The sequence below is a fragment of the Haemorhous mexicanus genome, chromosome 8, assembly GCF_027477595.1.
Source record: "Haemorhous mexicanus isolate bHaeMex1 chromosome 8, bHaeMex1.pri, whole genome shotgun sequence".
NCBI classification, from domain to species: Eukaryota; Metazoa; Chordata; class Aves; order Passeriformes; family Fringillidae; genus Haemorhous; species Haemorhous mexicanus.
The window spans coordinates 5,986,565-6,001,340 of NC_082348.1; the positions used below are offsets into that span (position 1 = coordinate 5,986,565).

At 40.6% G+C, this 14,776-nt stretch overlaps 1 protein-coding gene across 1 annotated transcript in view; it reads right to left on the minus strand.

Moving 5' to 3' along the window:
- THSD7B (thrombospondin type 1 domain containing 7B) overlaps nt 1-14,776 on the minus strand; it is a 243,921-nt gene that overhangs the window by 155,244 nt on the left and 73,901 nt on the right. Inside the window, exons 6-7 of the mRNA XM_059852540.1 lie at nt 9,949-10,104; nt 8,182-8,379 (exon numbers count right to left, since the gene is read on the minus strand). Of these exons, the coding sequence (XP_059708523.1) occupies nt 8,182-8,379; nt 9,949-10,104 (354 nt within the window). The remainder of the gene's footprint in view (nt 1-8,181; nt 8,380-9,948; nt 10,105-14,776) is intronic.

Consider the following 14,776-nt stretch of genomic DNA (forward strand, 5'->3'; position numbering starts at 1 on the left):
AGCTGTAAATACTTCAGCAACTATAAAATACAATACAAGAACCTTATTTCAGTCTCATAATCAAAAGGTTAGAAAGCATCAAACTCAATAAAGGCTCCCAAGACATTAAAAGCAGCTTATTTTAAAAAGTTTTAAACTACATATATATATGCACTAGCCTGGTATATAAATGCTAATCCTTCCATGAAGTTTCTTCAAAGCACTTGCACAAAGTAACAGACCTACAGGTCACACACACCCCCCTGCTCTTTAGGTAACCTTTACCACAAGCTCAGATCAACGTAGGTCAAACTTATTCCTTAACATTTAAAAAAGAAAGGGCAGTACAGATCTTGCCATATTAACTGATGTTTATATTTTTCTTAATGTTATAGCTCCCATTTCTGAAAGGGCTACCTCGACCCTTTGTTCCTAACCTACAAGTGTTTGAAGCTCAGGTTAATTTTTAAAAAACAGCACCTGTTGCTCCTTCTCACAGTGCAAAGGGGGAGCTGGATATTTGAAAATCCAGCTCCTCCCTGCTGAAACAGCCATAGGGAAGAAGAAGCCTTTGCCCTCACCATTTCAGCAATGCTCTAAAATCTTGTAAAACATCTCTTGGAGACAGAGGGTATCAAAAAGGAGCACTAGATACTGTAAAGAATCATGGTTTTGCATTGCAATTCATTTGAGGGCAGTCTGCACTGACCACAAGCTCACACTTAGCTGGCCACAAAAAAAATAAGTTCACAGGTGGCTGTAATACCTTATAGTGACAGCACAGGAGGGATGCAAGCTGGCTTTATTCCTGATAAACCCCACTACATCTCCATCAGCCAAATATGAGGAGCTAAAATGACCTCTGAATACCAACTGTAGCTGCCTTCTGGGTGACAGACACAAGACACAGCACCAGCATTTGAAAAAGCACAGCCACAGCTTAGCTGGAAATCATGCAACATATCTGCATCCAAAGATAAAGAAAATAAATCAGAGTATGCTTTGAGTTTACCCTCACAATTTCAGCCCACAACCTTCCACCTGTCCAGCATTAGATATCTCAGCCTGTATTTTAGAGAAATATTCCTGAGTGCAAGACAGTTATTTACACACACAGCTACATTCATAGACTTTTCCATTTCTGTTTTTCTTGGCTGGTGGCCACATGCTTGCTATAATCTTGAATGAAGTAAAACTGTTAAAGTGTGACTAAGCAGAGAAAGCTCTAACTTTTCAGCAGCTTACCTTAAAATCAACCTGAAGCTGATCTGCTTCTTTTGCAGACATCAATTTCAGCAGAGGATTCAAAGACAGTAAATTCTCCTGAACATGGCAGTGTCTGTCCTCACATTCTTTGTGCACCAGTCCTAGAGCAAGGCACAATCTGCATTTTGAGTTTTTAAATGTTTCCAGCAGGAGACATCAAATATTTGGCATGGTACCAGCTGCTGGAAGGCAAGGCTAGATGGAGGCAACTAAATCCACTCCACCTGGCTCGTTAACAACCAGCCTGCTCAAAAAGAACATCAACCTTTATGACTACAAGAAACACAGGTCCCAAACCCACTGAACAACTCACACATCATGCTTCAGGATTCCTCAAACACTCATAATACTCAGCCCTGCTACTACAATGCAAGATCCTTCTTCCTCCATGGCTGCTAAATGAGAAATATGGATCTTACCTAATTGCTAGAAAACTTTGCATGTTGCCTTTTAGAATCTGCATTTCTAAAAGTCAGGAAAACATGCTGGTTTGGGATCAGCAGCTCCAGTGCAGGGCACAGTGAGATACATTCAGGAACTAAAAAGAAAGAACTTTTTTCAAACTTATTTTCAGTAAATTGAACATGGTATATCTTTTCTCTGAGAAGCACAAACAGAATTTGCAAAATAACCTTATATAATCAATTCACTGCAAAATGAAAAGTCAAGAACTCTACCCAGGGAAGAACTTGGCTTTGCTGAGACTGGACTCTAAGAGGTCTTTTCCTACCTAAGTGATCCTATGACTCCTATTAAAACACGACTGGTCAGGTGGCTGCCTCCCTCGTGCCCTGAAGGAGGAAGAAAATGATCTACCCTGTGCCCTTGCAGCCCCTTCCTCCTGCAGGATTCAGGCTCAGCTGGTGGGGATGCTCCTGGCCCTTGGGATGCTGCTGCCCCTCGGGATGCTCTGCACAGAGCAGAGCAGCAATCACAGACACTCTGTGGACCACAGGACACACTGGCACTGACCTGGAAGCACAGACAGGCAGCTGAGCACACCACTGTTGATATTCTACCCCCAAAGAGTCTTCAGCTTCTCCAAGTGCAGAGCTTCACTGTCAACCCCTGGCAGAATGTAATATTGGATCTTAAACTAACACGGCTTTGATTACCTTACTTCCCTTTACTCCTCGCTTCAATTCCAACAGGATTTCAGTGTCTGCTCTGGCAATTGAGTTGTGTGAATAATGGATTTCTGTTTGGGCACTGAACCAAAAAAAAAAAAAAAAAAAAAAAAAGGAGAAAAAAAAGGGAAAGGGAAAAGGAAGATAAAACTAATGTTTAAAGTAGAATTGAAGAGAGACTGAGGAGGATTTAGGAAAAAAAATTCAATGCAAGGCAAAATGTTGTTTTAATCTGAAAGAAATATTTTGCTTTTGCTAACAACCTTTTTTAAAAATATGTTTAATTCTTGATTTTGTTTAAGACTAGTTCATTTACCAAAAACAAACCCAAAACATTAATCATTTAATCTCAAAAACGCTGAAAGAAAACATTTTGTCTCTGAAATACTATTCCCCAGTTTTACAAATAAAACTGCCAGATGGAACAGAAACTCAGAAACAGATGTATTTCAACCCAAACATACTTTTTCAGTGAACTTATTAACACTGAAAAACAAAAATCCTCTTATCTTCTTGGCAAGCACCAGGTTCTAGATTCCAAGTGCCTAGAACCGAAGAGACGGCACAGGAAAATAAACCAGAACTGCTGTGCTGAAGTTCCTCTCAGCAGCACTGCCAGAACCCCTCTGCTGCAGTGTTTTATTCCTGAGCTGCCCCTCTGGCAGATGGTCCACAGCAAGGAGGTTCACCCTCCCCAGCCCTGAGTCCTGAGAGCTGCCAGGTGTTATTCATTTATCAGCTGAGCCTGGGGAGGATGCACAGACATCCCCAGGTTGCCTCAGAGCTCCAGCTGAGGCAGGAGGTGCTGAGGATGGAGGTTTTGTGACAGGTCCCAGGACCAGTCCTTCAGGTGCTACAGGGGGAGAGTCAGCAGCATCCTGGGCCCCTCTGGACTCTGCTCCTCTGGCTCAGCACCTGCATCTCCCTGGCACTGCCTGAACTGTGCATAAAGAACAGAGAGATTATTCAGCACTGTTATAAATACTGTCCTTAAAATGAAGGCACCATTTATAACAAGTTTGGATTGTTTGTCCAAGCAAACTCATGGCATCCCTGCCCATAGCAGAGGGGATTGGAATGAGATGATCTTTTAAGTCCCTTCCAACTCAAACCTTTCACTATGAATTTTAACTCCCACAAACTAAAGAAACCCTGACACCCAAGCTGACAGTACATCGAAGCAAATACTCAGCAGCTTTTGAGCTGTGCTTAGATTTGTTAACCAGGAGTAGAGTAGAAGAGCCTGAATACAGCAAAATCACATGACCTTTGCATTAATCCCTGTTGTTGAGCTAGTAATTTTCTGATTAAAACAATTAAGCCTTTGGGTATGACTTATTTCATATATTTGATTACTTAGATACCACGCTGTTCACTGTCTCAGAGAAATCCTCTCTGCTACTAATAGTTCTTCTGGTAGGAATCTGAACAAGCAAGAGCAAATTAATAAATGATGACATGGGAATTCTAGTGAACTAGATTGATGACTTGTGGGTATGATTCTGAATAATAACATTTTACGACCTACTCAAGAGCACTGCTAATAGGCAAGAATTCGCTTATGGCGCCGTCAGAAACATTTATAAAATGCTTGGAAAATGAATTGTTACTTTTATGAGCCATACTTGTTATTTCATGAGTTTATTCTTATAGTTGCTTTAACGTATGTGTTCTCAGATTGTACTCCTTACCATAATGACTGCTCTGCACAAGCTGCACAACAGGCATTTCTAAAAACAAGGTCTGGTTCGACATTTGTTTTGTTTCAATCTCATTTTCTATTATCAATGCAGCCTAAAACAGATATGGGAAAATGACAATAAAACGGGTGCCCAAATTCCTCCATCAGACTGAACCCAGCATGTTTATATATTTTGTTGCACCTAAATCAAACAACTGTGAAATCACCTCTGAAGGACAAGTACGCCTGCCCGGACTGAAGTTCTTCCTGCTGACCCTGAGCCAAGCCCTGCTGTCTGAACGTCCCCTGACTCACACACTCGAACTGCTTGTACCACTTACAAAGACAAAAGAAACAAAAGCTGATTTTGGTCATTCTCTTAAAAAAATGAAACACAATAAGCATTGGCTACAACTGCATTTGAAAATGAAAAAGTTTTGACCACGTTCATGTTTTGTGAGCTGGAAAGCTTTCAGGGAGTTCCTTTCATCTGGTCAATGCACAGTAATGTTTGTCAGTGCTAATCAAGGCTGCCCAAAATCAAACGTCAGACACTTGCAGCTATCTGCCCAAGAACACACTACTAACAGGCAATTATTCAACTCCTTGTTGAACAACCAAAAACAACCGCTCAGAGAAAAATCACAAATAATTCCTGAGGTGTCTGCAAATATAAAAAAAGAGCTTTCAAATAAATGCTTTTATCTGAATTATAGATCAATGTAGCCAATGACACAGACAGTCCAATTTTTAGTACAATCATCAATTTTCCTATACTGTTCTTTTGGCTTCACAGACTTTCCCAAATATATGCATTGACCTTCACCAGCTAAACAAAAGACACCATCCTAAAAAATTTTATTTAGAAGAAGCATACAAAGGAACTCTTTTTCTATTCTATGCATTACTTGACATTGTGTTTCTACACAGTATTTAATTTAATTTGACTTATTACACTACTGCCTTTTGTTGATATAGAAGTACTCAAGGGATACGGACCAGACACTAAGAGTATCTTGCACATGTTCAGTAACTTATTAACAGAGATTAGAGACACTCCTAGGTGGGAGCAGACACCTAATAATGACAAAGTAATGAGATTACTATTGTCTTCTCATTACTCCTCATCTGTGCTAAAGTACTGCAAATCACAAATTACAGACTCCAGCTACTACATAAAACCCTGCTGTCCATAGTATGTGCTCAGTGGAACCACTTCACTATTACAAATTAACCTACTTAAGAAGCAAAAAGCCATTTCTGTACCTCTAGGCTGAGCACAAGTGTTACATCATTGAAATTCATGCAAGCCCTTACACAGAGATGTTGTTTTGACAGGGAAGCCTTCAGAGAAGCCCCATAAATCAGGACTTGACCCAGCTGTGACTTGCTCCCAAGTTCCCCAAGCTCCAGCTCAGGCCAGCAGCAGTTTGTTACCTGGGCCAGTTTAACAATCTCACCAGAAACAATGGCTCCTTACCACAGAAAGAAAGGACACTACAAGGAATTCAAGGTGAGGCTTCAGCTGGTCAAAGAGCCCCTGAACCCCACTCACCTCTCTCATGGCATGGGCGCCATGGACAGTACATGGGTGAAGGAAAATGCGGTGACTAAAAGCTCCTTTTTAGCAAGAGAAAAAACAGACTCCACGTGGAAAAGGCCTCTTGTGTCTGAGCCATGGAGAGCCCAGCGTCACAAAGCCAAGCACAGGTGACAAAGGACACAGGTTCAGCCACTGAGGATGGAGAAGGGAGGGAAGGACAAGAAGCCTGATGGCAAACTCTTCTGCAGCACAGCTGACACCAAAAGTACAGAGGCTGCTCGTGAAGAGAAGTGAGCACGCTGCAGCAACACGAGGAGGGCACCACATCACAAAGTTTGGCATTTACATGAAAATGAAGGCATCTTGCTGGCAGGGATACAGAGACAACCCAAAGTACCCTAATCAACACACTCCAGGCCCAAATGAACTGTTAAGTTGATGATATACTGGATTTGGCATTTAACAGGGTCCAAAAAAAAATTTTTTTTTCATCCCTTCAGGCATTCAGTAGGAATACTGAGCAATAATGCCAAGCATGGATGACAGAATGACTGGATAAATCACTGGATTTTAGAGCTGAATTCTACAAAAGGCGTTTAAGTAAATGAAAACAGCAGCACACAACACAGCTTTCAGCAGGGCCATTGCTTGCACAGAATACTGAGCACGTGTACAATGCTAAGCATGGACAAAGGCCTCATGCTATTTCATCTGTAAATGACACATCTCAGTTTAACAACTCCCTTCTGACCTCTTACTGCCAACTAACCAGCTACTCCAGGTAAAACACATTAAGCAAAGCTGACACTTATTCCAGCTTCTATCAAAAAAAAAAAAAAAAGGGTACTTTTTGCAAAGGAAATCTAGGAAAAAGAACATTACAGAAGGAAATAAATAAGGTTATGAACAAAGCGACTACGTTACTAAATTGAGAGAAGAAACAATTTGACTCTTTTTCCAGCTCCAACTGTAAGGACTCTTTCAGACCTCTCATACTCAATCAAGACTTGAGAAAGTCTTCAGAGTAATATTAAGCAGTGATTCTAACCTGCCTGGTAAGCTCCCTTCACATTTCCTGGTGAAACCTTCTCAATTTTAAGTGGACCCTGATCACATCTAGTAACAATGTTTGCCTCAGGCTGGCAAGGTGGGAAGTCTGTCCCACCATATTTTTTTTTGTATCTAGAACATGCACAGAATAATTGAAATGAAAAGCGTATTGTGACTTCCAATACCTTGTTGAACAATTGAATGAAAAAGAGACACTTCAAAGGCCTGGTTTCTGAAGGATCATAGAAACAGAGAACAGTTTGATCAGAGATCAGTGAGCATCTGCCATGGAACACACTTTCTGTCCCCAGCACAAGTTGGGGCACAGAGATGGATGCTGGCACAGCTTCAACAGTGTGAAGTACATGGTGCTCCTCAGCAACTCCAGCTTCCACCTGCACTCATCCTGCTGGCCTGAACCAACAGTAATCATCACACATCAGCAGAGACCACTCAGGCAAAATTCAGAGTGAGCTCTTTGCTCTCCTTGACATTCTGGCTGTGTCATGTTGTTACAGTTGAAGATCTCTTTTATTACCCCCATTTTCACAAACTGACAAGAAAACCACACAGATTTAAACACATTTCAAGGGAATCCATGCTTTTCAAACAAAGGAGCCATTATTTCTTTCTGCCAGGTTCTAGTGCCTCGTAAACAACCCACTATATTAACCACTTATCAATTAACCACTTGCTACCACCCTGAAATTGTTTCCTGTGATTGGTCTCACCACCATGCAAAAGAGGAATTCTCCATTTCAGATACAATATCAGGCTCCAAAGTTGCACAGTTTTGCCACTTTTGAGATGATAGCACAGTCTTGCTGTGACTAAGGACTGCAAAATCGTGCTCCATGTAATTGAATCTAAAGATCTGACAACAGTGACCTTATCAAGAAATGAAACTTTTGGCTGAGGTTCAAACCATACACAAGAAATAACATCTTGCTGGCTGTTTGTAAACGTCACATAAAAATGTACTTATTCATTATTAGCAACTTGCACACTGAACACTCTGCAGGTCTCAAACTGCTGCCAAGGGAAGGATTACTCAGTACAACCATTTCATTTACATCTTAGACCTGTATTAATTCTGGCAGCACAGCCCAGCATCCCTGCTTGTGACTGTAACAGTGTTATCCCAACGAGAGAATTATTCAGACCACAGGCTAAAACCAGAGTTCTGGGAGCTGGATTGATATTCTGAATGCCCATAGAGCTGCTGACCTCAGTGAGAGACCTGATTTAGTACAAATATCCCACTTTTGTGGTAATAAGGCCAGAAATGACAACACAGAACCTGCACTGGTGAGCCATCCCTGTTAGGATAAAATGGAACAGAAGGCTCCAGGCAAAATCCTTGGTTCTACCAGCCCCAGGCTTTAAGGAGCAAAACAGTCAACTCAAAAATCTGAAAGTTTCATAAAAAATTCAGCAAGGAGCCGTTGTACATAAGCGCCAATTGCTCCGGAACAAAATGTCATTTTAGGAGGCACAAAAAACCACAGGGCTTTTAAGAGCAGAGCCCAGCTCACCTTTCCTGCTCTTGCAGACAGCCTTCAGAACACGCTGTCCAGGCCCACAGTGTCCTCGCTCGGTCACACAGGCTCCCTCTGACACCTCCCACTCGTGACACCGCGCGTCCTCACAAGGAATGGACTCCACCAAATGAGGACAGCCCGCCAGGGTGCCCACTGGATCCACCACCACCTGCCTCTGCCTCATCCTAAAGCCTGGAAAAAGCAGAGCTGGATTAAATGGACAACAGAAAAAATATTTATGCAATTATTTAGTGGTGAGAGGACTATATGGGGCATCTGGAGCTGGGGGATTTAAAGACAGGTGAACAATATTTACAAACTGGGTTGATTGGGACAGCACTGTAGGTGCCCAGGCACACAAAATCTAAGAGTGTACAAAGAATTCCAGCAACTCACATTTTTCACATTTCTTTTTCCCTTTCATCAGCATTAGATAGAAATACACGTCAGGATATAAAAATTTACCAGCAATGCATATATTAATGTTATAACAGCATTAAGATAAAAAGAGAGGAACAGTTAAGGAACTGAAGATATAAATGACATCTACATTCTGCCAGGGAATCCACTAACGAAGGATTTGTTTTGAGACACAGCAGAACAGTTTACTAAGAAATTAGTATTCTGTTATATGAAGGCATAAGGTTTTCTGATACATAATACATATCAGACCTCTTTGAAATGACATCCTATTAAACTGGAAGATTCAAATGTAAAGTGGAAGAAAAAGGTTACAGAAATAATCACAGAATTGATTACATAATCTACCTCCTTCTGAATAAAACCAAAAGTCATGTTGCTATATACAATGCAGAACTAATACACAAGTATCTTTCAGCAAGTTCTGTTATGTAAATGACACAGAATTCTAAGAAAAAGGCAGAAAAAAATACGTGCAGGTTTTTCCTCTGACAGTCTTGGAGCAGGGGCAAACAAACAGCATTAGTAGAGGCCACATGGAAATGCTTTGGTCATGAAACTGAAAAGAAAATTAAAAATAAAACATCCCAGGGAATACAACAAATCAAACTTCCACAGTTTTCAAATGAGCAAAAAGAAATTATTCAAAACAATTTGAACATGAAATGCTTTTGCAAATATTATTATTTTTCATTATTTCACTTTTTCTTTGAAAATTTTTGACCAGTTGAAATCATTTCACATACTTAAGCAGTTTTCAGAAGAGCTTAATTTCTAAGCAAAAATATCCATTCCATGACATGCACTCCAAGAACCATCTTTCCAACTTTGAGCCTTAGGAAAGGCTCTTTGAGCAATCTCAACATGTCACAGCAAAAAACATATACAGCTTTCAATTAAAATCCAGGGCAGGCTGAATTACATTCTTCTTCTTCCAGGAATTTAAACCAAACCGACAACAATTAGAACAACCTCTTGGGTCCACCTGAGTCCAGATTTCAGGGCCGTGGGATCCATCCTGATACACTGCCCTGGAACCCAGGCATGCAGCAGGACTTCCAAGGGGATCAGAGAGGGGCAGCCTGGAAGCTGCTGGCCTAAGAGATTATCCAGCACAAGCTCAGTGCAGGACAAAAGCACCTGAATCAGCTTGAAAAAGCTTACTTTTTCTTCTCACATGAATTATGGCAAAAAGCTTTTGAAGGTCAGATTCCACTATGCACATCCAAGAGCTTCATTCTGTGTTAGATTAAGTTTTTTTAAAAACACCTTAGGCTCCCAATGTCCAGTGTGAGAGCTCAGCTTTTGCAGTCTTTCTGCAATATTGCACTCCCTGCTCACCTCTCCCTCCGTGGCGGTGCTGGCAGCTCTCGGGCAGGCAGGGACCCCACGGTGACCACGAGGACACCGCGCACTCGGCCAGGCACGGCAGGTGACACAGCTGGGAGCTGGCAGGGGCAGGACCCTGGCAAAGCTTCCCATCGGCTGGTCTGGCAACTAAGGGAAAGGAAAAAAAAGGAAAAAGGAAAATCAAGGCTGTAACTCTGTCCTGCTGGCCTTAGTTTTCCAGAATCCAGTGATTTTTCAGGGTCTTATCTCCCAGGGCAAAAAGTTAATCCTGTGTTCAGAAAGGCACTTAAGAGTTTTATCTAAATCAACCATATTCAGCAAGCCTGTTGAGACTATGCTTAGTGGTAATCAGGTGCTTTAAAACTAGATTGAGTGCTGATTTTCAGCAGAGCTGGAGTAACAAACCAGGATCTAATCCCCACACTTATGGCCAAGGAGACCTCTTCAGACAGGGCTGAAGAGAAAGACACCTAAGCAGGGAATCCAAAAAGCTCCCACTGCAACTGGGAGCCAGGCAGAGGCAGGTGATAAAACCCAAGCACAGGGGACTCTCCCCATTCCCATGCCCTTCAGAGCACTGCCATCTCTGGATTATGGATGCAGTGTCTAGACCTTGGAATTTTTTCATCTACTTCCAATAAAACTGAGCAGAGCTCTCAGATTATCCTACACAGACACAAGCACGAAGCATCTTTCCTGTCTGAGAGCAGACATTTACCTGAACTGTCTGCACCCATGGATCTCCAACCCTCTTTATCCCAGAAATGAGCCATTCCCAAACCCTGCCAAGCCAAGCTCCAGTTTAGTTGATACTGACAATGAATTTGGAAAGTTGACTCTCTTTGTATTTTCATTTATCATAAGAGATTTCTAGATTCAATTAACTTCTTTCACCTTTTTATTTGGGGCAGAGAGAGGAAGGAAAAGAAAGGGAAAGAAAGACTCTTAAATCTGTCCTCTGAGTCATTATATGATATTGCATTTCAATTACATTATGGGCTGAATTTGGCTGTCTCTTTAGATAAATCAATATCAAAGCAGTCTTTCAAAAGGCAAAGGCTTGTTTGAGTTTACTTTGCCATGGCATTACCAAGACTTCATTAATTTTTATAGCTACTGAGCTTGTTTTATCCTCATTTTTATTTTTCATGTCTGTTTTTCTTTGCTTCCATGCATAGAATTGATTTTAAAAGAATTTGCAAAAACATGCCCAACATATGAGTAATCTTTCCTTTTTCTGATATTGCACCATTTTCTTTAAAATTAATCATTTGAAGAAAAACACTTTTTTTTTTTTTTTTTAGACACAAGAATTCAACGTTCAAAACCTCGAATTCTGATTTGGACATCCTGAAGCTGAATTTAGACCTATCAGTCTGAAGTGATATTCAGACCAATATCAGTGCTTATGGTTCCAACTCATCAGAATAATAGGATTAAACAACAGTGTGATTTAATTCTAAGCTAAAAGATAATACATTGGTAAAAAAGACCATTTTCTGAGACCCTGTAAGGCCTTTGACATGTTCATTTAAAGATTAGAACAAGGTGGCATAAATCCAATTCATCTGAATGCTCACATAAAGAGACATTTTCTAGAAACCTTGCTAGTGAAGTGACAGACAAAATGAGATTAATATTAGAGTTTTAAGGATAAGAGTATTTATTTTACCAAGAAGTCTCATGCATGGCTTAACCTGCCTCTCAGCACCAAGCTTTGCAAAACTGTATCAGTTTTCTGGAAGTTCACTTGGAGAAATGAAAGGAAATAAAACTGAGTAGAAATGGTCAACCCAAGGAATGAAGCCCAGTCCTGCTTTGCTCTAACTCAAGGTGTTGTTGCCAGGAATGGCTCTTCCCTCCTCACTGATTTTTAGGTTGTTTCTATACTGAATTTAACTACTTAAAGGTGGAAGCCTTGATACAGCTGGATGGTTCTCCTTCTTTGAAAATCAACCAGTGCACTCAATATGATTTTAAACTGATTTTGGATTTAAAAAAAATCAAGAAAAATTGATTACAAAAAGTCAAAGGGGCTACCACCCATCCCACATTCATGGATGACTTCTTCCCATTCTGATGGAAATCCCTGCCTTCCTCTCCCTGTCAACTGCCCTCCTGCTCATCCTCCTCCCTTGAGCTGATGCCCTATTTAATTCTAGCACTGGGAGCCCTTTTCCCAGGACCTACATCCTATTTGGCACTGGAATAAGGCTGCTTGTTTGTTCACTTCCTTACATAGTTCTGTGCATTCTATAAAAGGTAAATCAGAAAATACCATTCTGATCAAATATCCAAATACATTCCAAGTCTGTGCCAGCTTATGCTCCTCACTCTACACTGACTGCAATCCTCCAGTCAGTCTTCAGAAATAAGACCAGAACAAAAAACCCAAGCTGTAATGATAAATGCATATGCAATACCATCTTCTTCCAACACCTGGCAGGTATAGAGAGACACAGTTTCCACCCAGAGTGACAGGATGAACCAGCAGGGTCCTCTTTAAAACAGAATTTCATTCTTCTTCAGACATTTGATGAAAAACTCTGATTTCCATCTAGTTTATTTCAAAACTTGATGTGATTTTATACTGTCAATCTTTTATACTCTAAAAAATTTATTTTTTTTAAATTATAAAGGAATGATAAGGGGAAATTTTTCTGTGAACCTATTAAATGCCAAAATTCTCACACACTGCTGCCTCCAAATGGCATGGGTAGCCTGGCTGGGGATGTCCTACTCAGAAAAAAACCTGACATTATGCCTATGATAAATGAACAGAGCTGCCAGGAATGTCTTTAGGAATGGGCCAGCCTTCTGAATTTGTTCAATAATTGACTCTGTAGTGGCATTTTCCCGCATTCATACAGAAAAAGTGCTTTTTGTGTAATTATTTTCCTTGGAACAACCTTAGCCACGTTTTTGAAGGAAGGTAAAAGGTAGAAGCCAGGAAAGCAGAGAGTGGGAGGGGGAGGAAACATCTCTGATTCAAGTAGCAGCTTATTTATGATGCTTGTTCGTACCTTTTAAAATCCTGTGTTCTTCCCAATCTATAGAATAAACTTGAAAAAGCAATCAAGTACTAATCTGGGAGCCTCTGAAACATTGCACATTTCTATAGCTGTTATATTGAATCTATCCTTTATAAATTCAACTGCAGCTGTTCCTAGCACCAGTGTCTTGCCTCAAGTTTGAATTTTACTATTTGCTGTTATTTTCAGGTTATTGCTACCAGCAGGAGATAATAAATTGGGTTCTAAAGTGTCTTGTTTCCCTATATATTTTTACTGAGGTAATGATTTGGAGGAAGAGTGGAAGAGGAAATCAGCTCTGATATGATTATTTCCATAATGCAATTTTAAGCCAATAAATAAATTATCTTTGAATAGAGTCATGTGGACAGATACTTGCAGGCACACACACTCACACTATGTTAAAAGCAATGCTGACCAAACAGAGGCAGAAATGCCTAGGACGGCATTTTGTTTGCAGGGGGTCCTGTCAAATATGGTTTTTCAACTCCTCAGGAGGCAAATAACACTTTTTTCCTGGACTTTAACTACATTTCCCTTTTACAATGAAACCCCAAGTATTTTTCATGCTAAAACCAAAATGAGACTTTTCTAAATATCACTAATATATCTGGAATACACACAAAGATTATCAGGTATGCCTCTTACATATTTTAGGTAATACTCAATTCTCAAGGAAATAAATCCAAATGTTTACCATAAGGAAAAACTAATCCAAATTGAAGACTGCCAGGTATGAGAAAGGGATGGGATATCCTTGTGAAAGCTCTTACTGCCTTTGCTGGGACTTATAAACCAAAGACACTTGGATCAATACAAAGGGAAATTATTCGAGAAAACCACAAAGGAGCGAGTTATGTTATAAAAACACCTTCATGTGTAAAACACAATAGGGGTAAACCCAGCAGAACATTTGCAAGCAATTTCTCTAACCTGAAAGACATTTTTATAGCAAAAACAAAACACTGCACAAGGGAGAAGGGGTGAATGCAATCTGACCAGCCTGGAAATGGCACCAACCCCAGTCCCTTGCACATCTCCATTAAGGGCCTAATGCACCCCATGTCTGATGGAAAGAGGTCCTTTATGCTTTGAGGAAAAATCAATTAGTTTTGAAGCCACTAAGCACAAAGTTGGAGGCCTATTTTCAATTAAAATCTATTTAATAGACAAGGAACAACGTATGAATAGAAGACTAATCACAGCATGAAAGAGGGTTAATAGTGGATTGCCAAGAGCAACAATGGCTTAATGCGTTTCAGAACAATAAAAATCCTCACCATTTTATTAAAGTGACACAGACAAAAAGTATCCCTGTGTCCTCCCTCTGCTGCTCAACAGGACTATGATCTCAGCTGGGATACTGCATTGTTTTGCTACTGCAGAACTTGTGGAGATTAACAACACTCTACATATCTGGCAAAAATTCAGAGTGAGCACGGGGCTCCCCACCAGCAGCCACATGACTGAGCAGATCAGAGGTGACAATTCATTAAGAGTGTCCAGGAAAAACAGCAGAGGCAACAGGGATGCTGGGATGGCAGCAAAGCCAATGATGGGAAGCAAAAAAGAATTCTGCAGGATATCTGAGCCTTTTGGCTGTTAGCCAGAAAAGGCTGAAAATCGCCGGACAGACCACCAGAGAAAGTGAGAGAAGAAACAAAGAAAACAGGGAAGAAAACCTATGAAACAGGGAAGAAAATCCATGAAAACTTCATGAAAGCCTTGTAAGAGTGTGAGATTTGCCCACTGCTGTGTTCAGCATTCATTCCACAGGAAGGAGAAAC